Consider the following 15,980-nt stretch of genomic DNA (forward strand, 5'->3'; position numbering starts at 1 on the left):
CAGCCCTGACTCCCGAGGTTCCTGCAAAATCCAGACACACTCATTTCAGGCTCGGGGTCTGGCTGTCTCTCCCCAGCCTAGGATGGTGACTCGTGGTTTGTGTTCACCCTTAGGGAGGAAGGGTTTCCCCAATTCCCCCTTACGAGGCTCACCCCTTCCCCACACTTCTCCTTTGCCCATGCCTACCCACCTGAGCACGTTTGGTTATCTTCTGGCTTGTTAGCGATATTTCCACCTTGCTATGGACTCTGGGCCCGCTCTATGTAAGGCTGTAGAGATGTCGGATGGACGGACAGAGAACATGGCTTTAGGTTCTGCCATCAATTACTTAAGAGTGCGCCCTCCACATACAGGGAGACAGTGATCTCTGGGCACCTGTCAGCGGGGGAGGGGCCTAGTTGCTGCAGAGTCAAGGCTATTATAGAGAGGAAGAAAGGGGCAGCGATCGCTGCCTTTTTTTTTTTAAACTACCATTTTATTATTGCTAGCAGGGGGCGTATGTGCCGTGGGATTCATGCGGAGGTCAGAGAACAACTTGCAGGAGTTAGATCTTTTCTTTCCACCATCTGGGTCCCCGGGATTGAGTTCAGGCCGTTACACTGCTGGCAGGCACCTTAACCCGCTGAACCTTCTAAACCAGCCCTCAGAATAAGACTTTATTTTAAAGATTCGTTTTACTTTGAATCATGTGTATAAATGCGTGTCCGCGTGAGGTTATGTGCGCATGCGTGCGTCAGCCGGCAGAGGGCACGATGATCCCTGAAGCTGGAGTTAGAGGCAGGCTTGAGTCACCTGACACGGGCGCTGGCGGCTCCAGGCCTCCAGCAGAGCGGTGTGTGGTGTTGTTTTTGTTTTGCTTGTTTGTTTTTGGTTTTTCAAGACAGGGTTTCTCTGGCTGGCCTTGAACTCACAGAGATCCGCCTGTCTCTGCCTCCCGAGTGCTGGGATTAAAGGCGTGCGCCACCACTGCCCGGCCAGTGTGTGATCTTAATGGAGTGAGTACTACTGAGTCATGTCTCCAACCCTGTGCTGGGATGGCTAAACAATTTACAGTGTAATTTAAATACACAGGTAGGCACAGCATATGGGCATCGTTGTTGCTTTTCTTCCCTAGATAGTCAAATAATAAATAAATAATAAAGACAACAGAGGATTTTATATTTTGTTTAATACTTGCATTGTTTCTATAGCGCAATTATAGCAATCTTTAAGTTTACTTTTCATTACAAATATTTGTCAAGTTTTGTTTCAGAAACATTTTTCCTACTTTCTTGCACATGTGCCCAGACACACTACAAAAAAATTCATTCATAACACAGTAAGGGCAAACATTACTCATGTAAACATCTTCCATTAATTTCCCATAATTTAAAAAAATCATAGAATTATAGATATTGAATAAGGCTCATAGATTTAATTCAGATTCCACAAAAGACCAAAGATGGTTTTGTTTTTTTTTTTTAAACTGTGATGTGGCTGACTTTTGGTTACAATCAAGGCCGAAAGCATAGCCCCTGGCTTACGTTCCGTAAACGCACCTCACAACCCAATAAATGCATTTGAGGGTAGAGAGAACATAGAAAACCCAGGAGGAAAAACATTTGAAGAAGGGAGCTAGAAATCATGGACATAACTTCATAGCTTTCTTATGCAACCACAGGCATGACATACATAGTCCCTGTAGTGTCAAGGTAAGGATAGTAACCAAGGAGACAGCGGAGGGTGTACTGGCTCAGTGTTCATATTGCTAGTGTACACAGTGAAAATTTGTCGGGTTATTGTTTCATTATATCCAGGACCAAAGATGGGTCGGGGAACGCACTCGAGTGGCATATGATTGTAAAGGATTTTTTTTTTTTTAATTTTGTTTTGTTTTCCTTTCCTGTAACTCAAGCGTCAGAAGAATTGGGAGGTATGTCTTAGGTACACGAATAGTCTTCATAGGACATTTAACAACTGTGTGCGTGCGAAGTCACAGACAGGAGTTAAGGGTTTCCATTATCCGCGGACGTCTCCCTCTCTGGCGAAGTTGGGTGCTTGGATGCATAGTCTTCCAGAGCTGAGACAGGATATGGACTGTGCTGAGAATGCCTCCCCCCACCCCCCACCAGCGGCTGCCCTCCCTCTCAGGACAGAGGGAGGTCAGAAGGCAAAAAGCATTGGTAAATCTGTGAAGTCCCACCCCGGGGTCTGGACCCCAACTCCACTGAGGGTAGCCTCCCTGACATTGTGACTAGGCAGTTAGGGGTGGCGAGAGAAGGTGGCCGGGAAACCCGCGGCCAAGTCTGGTTTCTGATTCTGCTGCCCTGCAAAGAAATTGTGCTCGGATAACTGCACCGGTGTCTCTAATGCCTCGATCCTCTCGCAGACCCCCGAGAGGCCTGCAGGGAATCACTAAAAGGTAAACACACCTCCATTAGCACCGAACTTACCACCAGAAAGCGGCTGAGGCACTGGGGAAGCCTACCTCACATCAGACACCACCCCGCCAGGAGGTGGGCGCCAGTCAGAGGGCTTTGTAGGCTTTTGATTTCTAAAAATGAAAATTGATCTGCATTATATCTCAATAGACTCATAATTCTCACCAAAAATTTTGTCATGTTTTAAATAGCACTGGAATAATTCAACTTCATTTAAATATATTCATTCTACCATGAAAATATTTCATACAAACATCTATTTACATACAAACACATTGAAATTTGTGAAAAGGGTTCCCACCCCTGCGGCTGTATGGCTTGAAATAGATTCATTGCTTTGAATATGTATGCACACATTTGGCAAATAAAACTTTTAAAATTTAGTAGTTTTTGAAAACAAACCCCCCAAAACACCCAAAAAACAAAACAAAAAATCCCAACACCTCCCCCAAAACAAAACAAAAAAACCCTCCAAAAACAAAACCAAAACTAAGCAAAGCAAAAAGACCCCTAACACCAAGGCTTAAAATTTCTGAAGGGAAAAAAAATCCAAGGTGTATATTGGAGGACTCTATCAAGGTACCTCAAGTACCCTTACATTGAATATATTTTGTGAACCTTTGATCTGCAGCAAATAAACATTACAACTATCCATCTTGCAACATAGTTTTGCTTGTTTGTCTAAAACAAAAGATGTCTGGATTCTAAATCGCTACTCCGAAGACAGAACTTGAGGTGGCTGTTGGAGAACAAACAAAACCCAGAGCTTTTGACCTTCTCAGAAGATTTTAAGTGTATTTTGCAGTGAGAAATTTAGATTTTTTTAAAGATTAATAATAGTGCCACATACTGTCTCACAAGACAAACTTTTAATTCAGTGTTCATAATTGGTTGTGTCCCCCCCCCCCCCAGGTCCTAGGGATGTAATCCAGGGCTTCTGGTTGCTAGGCAATTGTTGGACCACTGAGCTACATCCCCGGCTCAATGCAATTCTAATGGTCACAGTTAAATGCTGTAAATGGTTACATGGCCTCGTCAGTTGGCACACACACACCACACACACACACACACACACGTGTGTGTGTGCGCGTACGAGCGTGCATGCGTGCATGTGTGTGTGAGGGGGGGTTTGGTGATAAGGAAATAGTTTTTCAAGTGTGCTGAACCCAAAGGGTAATGAATCTGAACTCTAGTCCCAGTCAGGTTCAAAGAGGTCTTGACAAAAAATTTCCTTCTTAGTTGCTAGGGGAGATCTGGGATTAAGCAGGTTAAAGCAAGAATAGGTACTAAAAACTCAAGTCTTCCCTGCACTTTGCAATTGTAGCCTCATGTCCTAAATTCAATCCTTACATTTGCTTATTAGTTCAAACGAATGCCCCCACTAGGGGGCATGCTCTGTAGATTAGTTCCTATTCCTAAATCTAACACAGGTAATAATAGTTCATCATAGAAAAGGTGCTAACGATGGATCAGGTCATGCGGGGTTGGACCGAGACAGCTCTGAATGAATGCCCTGGCAACCATGGCGTCAGGCGAGTTGTACAGGACCCGGCTGTTTGGAAGACAGCAGAAGGGTAATCCTTTTCCCCCTACAACATAGCCTCTCCATCCTGTCTGTCTGGGATTTTGATCCTGATGGAAGACCAGATTTGCCTGCTTCCTGTTTCCTTCTACAGCAGACGCGAAGTAGAAGATGCTTTCTGAAGCTTTTCCACTTTGGTTCAAAAGAGAAACAAACCTCAAACTGCACTGGCGGTCAATTCATCCCCTACCCTCTACAAATACTTCTCTGCCTCTACACCCGGCCCGTTGCGACCTGCAACGGAACTGCGTTATCTCGGGGAGGGCGCGAACAAGTAACCAGAATGGGTCCCACTCGGAGAGAGACACACAGACAGTGAAGCCAGACCAGAGAGGTACGCTAGACAGAAAGAGGGAGAGCAATCAGCTGGGCTGCCGTTCTGCACAGGCACCAACGCTTCTCACATAGCAGAAAGAGAACTGAAAGATACGGGAAGCGGACGGGGAGAAGGGAGACGGAGCGGCTCAGCTGCGGGAACTGCTTCTGGGATCTGTCTGAGGGGCACATTACACAGCGCTGGGCTTGAAGCCCTGACTGTCTTCCTCCAGCATGGAATGTGAAACGTAGATTAGCTAGCTCACCGGCCACAGTTCTTCAATCCATTTATATATTTTTTTTAAAAAAAAGGATGATTTATTTTTGGTGTGTGGGTGCACGCACGCCACACCGTGTGCGGTCGAGGACAGCTTTCAAGGCCTGGTTCTCTCCTGCTATGGAGGTCCTAGGGATGAAACTCAGGTCATAGGCTTGGCGACAAGCACCTTTACTTGCCAAACTATTGTGCTGGTCCTCAAGGCCGCAAAATTGTTCTCGAGTTCCACTTGAATGAGTTCACTTAGAGTAGCCCTTTAGGATAGGAGTTGAGCCTCCGTGGCAGCTGAGGCTGGGTTCCACCTCTGGGTGTGAAAACCTGTGGGCACACCATCCGAGTTGGGACCTGCCCTCTCCTCCTCTGCCCCATCTCTCGACCGAGTCCCACCACCCGACTGATGAGGCTGAAGAAAGCCATCTTTCTCTCCGAGGCAGCCCACTGCCTTTGGGCACATTTACACGAAAGCGCCTCTCAGAATCCAAATCCAGAGACCCCATCCTTAGGTCAGAGTTTACTGAATGGTCTCTGTCTACAGAATAGAAGCGATCCTATCCCGGTGACTTGTAGTCTAAAAAACGATTCGGTTGTCTTGCAGGAGACCTCCTCAGAAGTCCCAAGGATGTTCCTCCTGAGGGAACTATCTTCTTAAGCTTTTCAAACAGGGCTGCGGCCAGCTGTCCTGGAAAACCCCATCACCTAGGTGCAGAGCCGGAAGCTGGGTGTGTCAGGAAGCTTGTAAAAGAGCCCAGGGTGCAGCTATCACAGCTGAGGGCTGAGTCTTCCTTTCTGGGGCTGTTTGATGGGCAAACTGCGTGCAGCCCCAGATGGAACACTTGTGAAAGCTGTTGTTAAGAGCAACGTGCAACTGACAAAAAAGAAAAGAAAAAAGAACAAAGAGCCAACATCCCTTGACCTGTCTCCTCCCTCCATCCCTCCCCATTCCCAGCAAACATCTCTATCCATTCTGAGCTCCCTCAAACCCTAACCCAACTCAGGCCACAGGTGGCACTGTCGACAGCTGCAGGCCTCAGTACCGGTTGTTCCCAGGACACCTTGGGGGAGGTGTCCCCCAAACTCAGCGTTCATTCAGAGCCATCCAGGTAGAGATCTAATGAGCTAACCTAAAACAATGGGTTTTTCTCTGTGTTTCTGCAGTTGTGATTACATATGGCTTGTGAGGTGGCAATATACTATTGGTAGAGACCGCACAGGCGTGAAACTCTTGGCTTGCAGAGCCCGGAAGCAGTTAAGTGCTCTGAGATCACGATGGGGAGAAAGCTTTAGCTACGGGTCTGATTTGCACCTAGCCGTCAGCGTGTCTGTCTTCCTGGCACTGGTGGTCAGGGAGCGTTCTGTAGTCCGTGTTGGGATGCACGTTGGCTGTTGTAGTTTGAATTCAGTGAGCCGTGCCACAAGTCAGACTGCGCTAGGTTATGTACAATGAATGTGTACCCGAGGAGAAAAAAATTGCCAGCGCTACTGAATATCCTGCAAAACTATCACGATGACTGCTTAGAAACACCAATTTTCCTCTCTCCTTCCTGAAGGTGTATCTTACAACTCCTTTCGTAACTTAATGCAAACAAAGCAAGTTCGTTTCTTCTCACATCCGAAAGCAAAGGTTTCTTTGTTTACATGCGAGAGTAATAAGTCTATAATAACAGTCTGGCCCTATGAGCCAGGACTTTATATCAGGACATAAGAATGAGATGCTCGAGAAAGAACCAGAGAGACCTGTACACTGCTGTGAAGGCAGAGTCCACTGGGAAGCTTTCTCCCGGAGAGGAGAGCTAAGATAGGGAGTGAGGCTAACGAAAAGGCTCAAAAGACTGGGCTTCAGTTCACTAGGAGAGTAACAACAAAAACAAAGCCATTCTATTGCAAGATACAGATCAAAGGTTAAAAGGCAAATGACCCTACATTTATATAAAGATGTAATCGCTTCCTGCCCCGCAGATGGCAACATGCAAGGGTGACCGAACACCGTTTGCAATGGCCATAGAAAAAAACATCACGGAAAAAAAAAACCAAAACAACCCATCGACGAAAAATGACCAAAGAATCCCATTTCCCTTTTTCAGCTGAATCATTTGGTATCTCTGAACGTGGTCCAGATTTAGACTTCAACCATCAAAGAACATCATGCTGTCTACAGTTCGACAGTACCTCTCGGTAGGGCGTTGCTGCAAGGCTAGCTAATTTTAAATCTGGTATGAGTAATAGTCAAACCTAGTTAGTATGCGAGAGAGTCGTTGCTAACGCAGGGTGAGAGGATGTGATGTCACAGCATGAACAGTCCCTGGTTGTCCCGTTGTCAGATATATGTAGTGCATAGATCCAAGTTTCTACTCCAGGTCTCTGGACCCCAGGGCCAGGCCTTTCACTTTTGCTGGGTGGCCTGGAAGGCCTTCAGCTCCACCTGGTACCACTCGGGGGCTTCGGGCCCACTCTTCCCTGGAGGGCTGTGGTCATAGCCATAGGCAACGGTCAGCTCTTCCTCTGCCTCCACAGCTCGCAGGGTGCGGATGCACTTGATAGGCCCAAAGCGGGGGTGGACAAACCTAAACATCAAGATGGGAAAGGTCATTCCTAAGCCAAAGTGCAGGACCTCAGAGGCAAAGGGGAGCATCTTGTCCAGGTACACGGGCTGGGCATCACTCCTGGGTTCTCAGAGTGTGGGCACAGCTCTAGCAGCTGCAGCTTCAACAGGAACTTGTGAGACAAGGAGTATCTCAGTTCCAGATCTGCTGGGTTAGAACACTCAAGGCAGGCTGGGGAGAGAGCTCAGCTGGCAGAGGGTTGACCTAGTATGCGTGGCGTCCTGGGTTCCCTCCTCATTATTTTATAAACCAGGCATGGTGGCGCATGCCTGAAGTTCTAGCATTAGGAGACGGGGCGGGACAATCAGAAACGCAAGGGTATCCTTGGCTTTATAACGAGTTTTAAGTCCAACCTGAGATATACCACATCCTGTCTTAAAAAGAAAACCCCAAATCCGAACACCTCAGACAGTGCACTGTCCTTGTTGTGTTTTTTTTAATTTTTATTGTATTCATGTGTCTGTGCGCACACACACACACGTGTGTGTGTGTGTGTGTACGACATGCCATCACAGCACATGTCGGAGTGGTCAGAGGACAACTTGTAGAAGTTGGTCCTTTCCACCATATGGACCCCGGGGATGCAACTCAGGTCTCCAGGCTTGGTGACACATGCCTTTACCCGTCGAGACATTTCGAGTCCCTTGACGAACATAAGACAGAGGACACATCAAATGGGAAGAAGGTGTTTCTAGAACACTGGGATAAACCAAGGGCCAAGCGCTCTCCCTGGGCTTACATTCCCAGCCTTGTGTATATGGTTCAGAATAACTTTCATGAGGTATAAAAAGCAACAACTCCTATTTGACACCAAAGAGGCCTCTCTCTATCTTCATGAAAGGGGCCTCTAACTTGCGATCAGGAGACTGGCTCTAAGTTCTGGTTCCGTGTCTATCACTGTGTTCCATTATGTTCCTGTTTCCCTGAATGCCACTTCCTGATCTGTAAAATCACGACAATACTAGTGAGACTTACCCTAGATGGTCTCTGTGGTGAGAAAATGGGGTCACATGTAGCAAGCCCCATACACAGCGCCTGGTACAAAACGAGACTCTACTATTAGTTACTGTGCACGTGAACGTGTCCACGTGTGAATATGTGTATAGGAGTGTGAGCATGTATGTAACGTGGATTATGTGGATGAGCCCGTATAAGCTGTGTGTGGACATTCATGAGTACATGTGTGTTTATATGTGTATATGTGAGCATGTGTGTACAAACATTCAGATTGAGCTCCTTCACAAAGATGTCTAGACCACAGATTCAGGAATTTTTTTATTATTGTGGCTTTTGGCTGAGGATATAGCTAGTGGTAGAGTACTTGCTTGGCACATATAAAGCCCTGGCTTAAGATCACAATTCGGTATGCATGTATGTATGTATGTATACACGTATGTATATATATATATATGTTTATATCTATCTATCTATCTATCTATCTATCTATCTATCTATCTATCTATCTATCTGCTGTCTATCTATAAACAGGTATGGTAATTTGAATGAAAATGGCCCCCATAGGCTCACAGGGAGTGGCATTATTGGGAGGTGTGGTCTTGTTGGAGAAAGTGCATCACTGGGGGCAGGCTTCGGAGTTTCAGAAGCCCAAACCAGGCCAGGTGTCACTCTTCCTGCTGCCTGTGGATCTGGATGTAGAACTCCCAGCTACCTCTCCAGCACCGTGTCTGCTTGCATGTTGCCATGCTTCCTGCCTGATGACCATGGACTCACCCTCTGGACAATAAACCAGCCCCAGTTAAAGGTTTCCCACTGTAAGAGTTGCCATTGTCATGGTAACTAAGATAAAATTGTATTACTGTGTAGCACTGGCTTGCCTAGGTAGACCAGGCTGGCTTTGAACTCAGAAAGCTCCACCTGCCTCTGCCTCCTGAGTGCTAAGATTAAGACCCGAGCTATGCCAGGCAATTTTGTCTTTAAGTTGGCATGCTTCATTATAATTTTTATCATATGATTTTGGTATAAAAATTAAATAATGTTCCTGACATGGAGTTTTGATTAACTTCCTAGAAGATCCACTGGGGGTGGGGGAGGGGAATCTGATATTGAATTTTTGGGCCCAAGGCTTCTTTTCCAATGTTCTTGTGGTTTTATTCTCCTCTTTATTGTCTTTGCCATCTTTTTATTTTTTATGTTTTTTTGTTGTTATTTTTAATTTAATTAATTAATTATTTATTTTTTCCTAGACAGTGTTTCTTTGTGTAGTCCTGACTGTCCTTGAACTGACTTTGTAGACCAGGCTGGCCTCGAACTCGAGATTCACCTGCCGCTGTCTTCCAGTGCTGGGATTAAGAAACTCAGTCATCCCCCTGTCTCAGACTTTGAGGAGCTGGGGTCATAGGTGGGCATTACCACACCCAGAGTATCATGAGTCTGAATAGATAGACTATAAAGGAAGACTTGGTCTCAGGTGTTAAAGCTTGGCCATGGCACTGGGTACACACTTCACTGGGTCACTCTGCCTCCAGATCTGAGACCTAACTGACTGGGAGTTCCTGGGAGGAACGAATGAGGTAAAACATGCAAAGATTCCAGAGTAGGGTTACGGTATACAAGCAGAGAGTGTGAGCTTGGTATGTGTGAGCTCCTAGGTTCAATCTCTAACATGAAGAAGGAAGAAAAGAAGGAAGGAATGAGGGGAGAAAGAGAGAGAGGGACCCAGAATGAATGTTCAGAGGCTATGCCTATAGAAGTAGCACTGAATCCAAACCTCTGGGCCCAATAGTTCTGGACCTTAGTTGACACATTCCCGTATTTACAGGTAGCGGAGTACTTGTGTGATTGCCCACTGGGCAATGTGTGCCAGACGTCAGTGAAAGGAGCATAGAGAAGTGCTGTTTCACTTATATTAATGTATGCAATAATGCCAGTGACTCGAGGAAACACACAAACGCCAGGAATTGGAATCTGAAGTTTACATTACCCCATATAACTGAGTTTTGGCCATGCTGGGCTTGCAAAACAAATAGCAACAACACAATAAAGAAAATAGCCAGGCAGTGGAGGCACGTGCCTTTAATAGCACCCAGGAGGCAGAATCTATGAGTTCGAGGCCAGCTTGGTCTACAAAGTGAGTTCCAGGACAGCCAGGGCTATACAGAGAAACCCTGTTTTGACTCTCCCCACCCCAAGAGAGCAAGCAAGCAAGAAAGCAAACAAACAAAAAGCCTACTACCACCACCACCAACAAAGACAACTGAAAAACCAAAAATAAAACCTGCTGAGCAGAGACTGATTCTGCACAAACAGAAACTTCTCTTGTTTCCAGTTCTCTATTGCGCTTGGGAAAAAAAAGCTGTCCCTGTACTGAAGTCACAGACAGGCTTGATTCAAATGAGGGGTCTGAGTGGCGTTTAGGACGGTTAGTTGCTGTGGTTTTAAGCAGCCATTGTTAGGCTGGCACAGCTGGGAATGAGCTTTAGCCAAATTCACACTAGCCGTGGAGGCCCCGCAGCTAATAACAGCATCCGTTTCATTCCACATGACACACGTCCTTTGCCATTTCAGCCAGCCATTTAGAAGCAGCTGGGGCACCAATACTCCAAGTCATCCGGCTAGTCACTGCTGGGATGATTTCCATGGCATCTCAAGGACGAGTCTCAGGAGCAGCAAGCTCCAGATTCTGGCAAGATAAAATGTTCGGAGCGTGGTCTCGCACAGCAGAGGGCGGAGGGCGGCAGCTAGAGCGCCAAGCAGGGAAGGGTCCGCTCTGTGGCTGAGCTGCACTGCCGTTCCCATTACCTGTGTGCAATGTGTATGCGGGTTAAGTCTGTACCTGTGTGCACACACTGTGTGTGTGTGTGAGCCAAAATACAATTGTGCGTGTGAGCCAAAATACAATTGTGTGTGAGCCAAAATACAATTGTGTGTAAGCCAAAATACAATTGTGTGTGTGAGCCAAAATACAATTGTGTGTGTGTAAGCCAAAATACAATTGTGTGTGAGCCAAAATACAATTGTGTGTGTGTAAGCCAAAATACAATTGTGTGTGTGAGCCAAAATACAATTGTGTGTGTGAGTCAAAATACAATTGTGTGTGTGTAAGCCAAAATACAATTGTGTGTGTGAGCCAAAATACAATTGTGTGTGTGTAAGCCAAAATACAATTGTGTGTGAGCCAAAATACAATTGTGTGTGTGTGAGTGCGTGTGTAAGCCAAAATACAATTGTGTGTGTGAGCCAAAATACAATTGTGTGTGTGAGTCAAAATACAATTGTGTGTGAGCCAAAATACAATTGTGTGTAAGCCAAAATACAATTGTGTGTGTGAGCCAAAATACAATTGTGTGTGAGCCAAAATACAATTGTGTGTAAGCCAAAATACAATTGTGTGTGTAAGCCAAAATACAATTGTGTATGTGTGTGTAAGCCAAAATACAATTGTGTGTATGTGTAAGCCAAAATACAATTGTGTATGTGTGTGTAAGCCAAAATACAATTGTGTGTGTGAGCCAAAATACAATTGTGTAAGCCAAAATACAATTGTGTGTGTGTGAGTGCGTGTGTAAGCCAAAATACAATTGTGTGTGAGCCAAAATACAATTGTGTAAGCCAAAATACAATTTTGTGTGTGAGCCAAAATACAATTGTGTGTTAGCCAAAATACAATTGTGTGTGCGTGTGTAAGCCAAAATACAATTGTGTGTGTGTGTAAGCCAAAATACAATTGTGTGTGTGTGTGTAAGCCAAAATATAATTGTGTGTGTGTGTAAGCCAAAATACAATTGTGTATGTGTGTGTAAGCCAAAATACAATTGTGTGTATGTGTAAGCCAAAATACAATTGTGTGTGTGTGTAAGCCAAAATACAATTTTGTGTGTGTTCCACAAGCACCATCCACCTTGTTTTAAGTACTGGGTTACTGGGTTACTGGCCTGGGACGTCCTGATTAGTCCTGGCCAGTGAGCCCAGGGAATCACCCTGCTTCTGCCTCCTCAGTGCTCGGATTATGAGTGCCCTCCCCGACCCTTAGCTTTTTGTATAGGTGTTGAGTGGGGACCGAACTCAAGTCTTCATGAAGCCCTTGAATGACTTGACTGCTCCTGCCCTCCCTGGTCCTGTAGTTCGATCTTTAAATGAGGAAAAAAAAAATCTAAGTGAAAATAAGGACACAATAAAGCAGCCACCATATCTCTATGAGAGTCCTTCTTTTGAAATCACTTTTTCATCTCATGGCTAGAAAGCAGGGCTGTTTAGATCCTGAGCCTTAAAGCACAGGCTGAGGCTCATGGCAAAGGGCCCACCTTTCCCATGCCCTCCGTGGTCCTGGGTCCCCAGGCATGGGTCCATCCAGCCACCAGCACCCTACTTACATGTCATAGATGCAGTTTGGCGTGAAGGAGTGATTCGCCTTGTGTCCCAGGGAGGCACAGTACTTGGATACGTGGTTGTAGGGCTCGGGCACGTCAATGACTGTGTCCTCGTCAAGGGAGAGAGTGTTCCCATTTAGGGCCCAGTCCCTGCTGTCCACCTGCAAGACACAGGGAAGCGGTGCTGGAGAGGGCCTTTCGCACAAGAGCTCAGAGCATCGCAGAGGCGCTAACTCATTTATGCTAACGCTTCATGGTTTGAGTACTGCAGACACAAGAGCTGGCCAGGACATCTTCCCACACAAGGATGGAGCGACCAGACAGCTCAGCTTACTGTTTATTGTGTTTCCCTCGTTTTATATAGAAGAAAAGGCTTTTGACTCTTTCCAAAGACACGCAAAAATAGTAGATAAACTTGAACTCAAAATAAACGAAGAAGAGGCTGTTGAGATGGCCCAGTGGGTCCAGACACTGACTTCCAAGACTGACGGCCCAAGTGTTCTGTTCACAGAACCCACACGGCCAGAGGCGAGAACCTTCTCCTGGAAGTTGTTCACTTGAACGATAGCACATGATCCTCCAAATAAATAAGCTTTTTTTTTCTTTATTCCCTGAGACAAGGTTTCCCTGGCTGTCCTGGAAATCATTCTGTAGATCAGGCTAGCCTTAAACTTAGAGATTCACCTGTCTCCGCCTCCCAAGTGCTGGGACTAAAGGCATGTGCTACCACTGCCCAGTCATTAATGTATTTTAAAAATACCTATAAAAAGGCCCACACCTCTGCTCCAGTGGAGGAATCAGGGTAAGCAGGAGACAATTTTGAAGCCAGTGTGCTCTCTTACCTGTCCAGGACTCATCATCGTCTATAGCACAACCACTTGGCTCCTTCAGGTTGGACATTGGGAGGCGAGCAGAATAGCCTAATGGCCCTTATAAAAAGGATCATGTTTTCGTAGAACTTGTGAATCTACCAGGCATGTCGAACACAAATGTCACTGCGACACAAACGCCATGCACAGTTCGTGTTTGTGAGCCAAACAATCGAGTTTCAGTCTCTCAAGTTTTAAGTAAACTTACGACTTTACGTAAATTCAACAGCCTTGTCTTCATTTTTTTTACAAGTTATCCTTGGCCCCATGTAGTCCGTGGATCACAGGACGGACACCTCTCCTAGATAAACCAACCCTTCCTCTTATACATTACGTTTATGTGTGACATCCAGTCAACAAACCAGTTATCTGCCACAGGCAGCAGTATCTATCGATCACGAGGAAGGTCCCCTTGGATTTCATCGTTTCCCCACCTGTCATGTAACCACATAGCACTGATCGGCTGTGTGGGGCGTTGGTGGCTTTAAGTTGCTGTGAGATGGCACTGGGTGCGAGGGGGCATGAGTCTTCACGGCGGAGATGCTAGCCTTGCTTGAACTCTGCACCTCACTGCATTTGTGACCTTGGGCAGACAGTTTCCTCTCTCTAGGTTTCCATTTCCTCATCTACAAGATGTTTGAGGGACGAAGAATGGGTTTAATATTTAAAAGTCCAGAATGCTCCCAAATTCAAAACTTTTTGAGGCTGATAGACAATTGGAAGAAGCCACACACCTGACCTCATGACAGGTCACAGGCAAAATGCAGACACAATAAAAAATATTAAAAAATATATAACTGCCTCCTGACTCTGTACACAGGAAACACTAAATCTCATATTTTGACCGGAGTCCCATCCCTAAGATGATTATAAAGATGCAAATATTTTAAAACCCCGGATTCCTAACATTCTGGTCCCAAGCACTTCAGATAAGGGGTGCTCCACCTGTAATACACCCTTACCCCAAAGTCACCCTTCCCCGATGACTGTCTCGGGCCTTCTGGAGGGCTGGGGAAGCACGGCCACCTGTGTGGATGCCATCTGCTCCACCTGAGTCTATTTTGTTGTCTTTTGCCTGCCCAGTTGTGTTGAATGTGTGACTAACTGGAACATTTTGTGGAACGCTCCCTTGTTATCCCCAGGAATAAGTGACAAAGTAGAGACCAGAATATGAGATGACAGTCACGAGCCTGAGCCCCGTGCATGCATTAGCGACCGTGACGGGCTCAAGATTGTGCTGGAGGCTGCAGACTACACAGACCCCGAACAGTCAGCTACAGGCGAACAAACTTAAGCAGGGCCAGCTACGGAGTTCTAAAATATACTGGACTGGGTCTTCAAGGCAAGAGGTGGTGTGTGTGTGTCATAAATACGTATGGGGAGGCCAGAGAACATCAGTGTCCCACCCCAGGGATTCTCTGTGTTCTCCCTCCCTCCTTACCTCTCTTCCTCCCTCCCTTCTTTTTTTTTTCCTTTCATTTTTTGTTTGTTTTTATTTTTTTCAAGACAGGGTCTCTCTGTAAAGCCCTGCTGTCCTAGAATTCTCTATGTAGACCAAGGTGGTCTTGAACTCACAAAGATTTGTGTATTTGTGTGTCTGTGCCTCCTGAGTGCTGGGATTAAAGGTGTGAGCCACCATACCCAGCAAAAAGTACAGATTGCTTTTTTTGAGACAGAGTTTCTCTGCGTACTCTTTCCTCTCCTGGAACCTTTTCCTCTCTTACTTTAATGCCTGCAGTATGTCCTCAGATCCTTCTCTCTCTCTCTCTCTCTCTCTCTCTCTCTCTCTCTCTCTCTCATCTATACAGCCCAGGCTTGCCTGGGATTCATAATTCTCCTGCCTCAGCCTCATAAATGCTAGGGTTATGAGTGCATACTTTATCCGGCACACCCTCATGATTCTGAGATTCTGAGAAGAGATGATGGGAGGATTGAAAAGAACTCATTTTCAGATGTTGAGACACCAATGGTCACACTGCTGTGCAATGGGGACACTGCTGTGCAATGGGGACACTGCTGTGCAATGGGGACACTGCTGTGCAATGGTCACACTGCTGTGCAATGGTCACACTGCTGTGCAATGGGGACACTGCTGTGCAATGGGGACACTGCTGTGCAATGGGGACACTGCTGTGCAATGGAGACACTGCTGTGCAATGGTCACACTGCTGTGCAATGGTCACACTGCTGTGCAATGGTCACACTGCTGTGCAATGGGGACACTGCTGTGCAATGGGGACACTGCTGTGCAGTGGTCACACTGCTGTGCAATGGGGACACTGCTGTGCAATGGGGACACTGCTGTGCAATGGTCACACTGCTGCGCAATGGGGACACTGCTGTGCAATGGTCACACTGCTGTGTAATGGGGACACTGCTGTGCAATGGTCACACTGCTGTGTAATGGTGACACTGCTGTGCAATGGGGACACTGCTGTGCAATGGTGACACTGCTGTGCAATGGTCACACTGCTGTGCAATGGGACACTGCTGTGCAATGGTCACACTGCTGTGCAATGGGGACACTGCTGTGCAATGGGGACACTGCTGTGCAATGGTCACACTGCTGTGCAATGGGGACACTGCTGTG

At 46.3% G+C, this 15,980-nt stretch overlaps 1 protein-coding gene across 1 annotated transcript in view; it reads right to left on the bottom strand.

Annotated features, from left to right (window-relative positions):
• Positions 1-1,148: 1,148 nt before the first annotated feature.
• Setd7 (SET domain containing 7, histone lysine methyltransferase) overlaps positions 1,149-15,980 on the bottom strand; it is a 47,190-nt gene continuing 32,358 nt past the window's right edge. The window contains exons 7-8 of the mRNA XM_075950841.1: positions 12,525-12,682; positions 1,149-7,155 (exon numbers count right to left, since the gene is read on the bottom strand). Coding sequence (XP_075806956.1) covers positions 6,975-7,155; positions 12,525-12,682 — 339 coding nt within the window. The 3' untranslated portion in view covers positions 1,149-6,974. The remainder of the gene's footprint in view (positions 7,156-12,524; positions 12,683-15,980) is intronic.

Source organism: Microtus pennsylvanicus, chromosome 16, assembly GCF_037038515.1.
Source record: "Microtus pennsylvanicus isolate mMicPen1 chromosome 16, mMicPen1.hap1, whole genome shotgun sequence".
Classification (NCBI taxonomy): Eukaryota; Metazoa; Chordata; class Mammalia; order Rodentia; family Cricetidae; genus Microtus; species Microtus pennsylvanicus.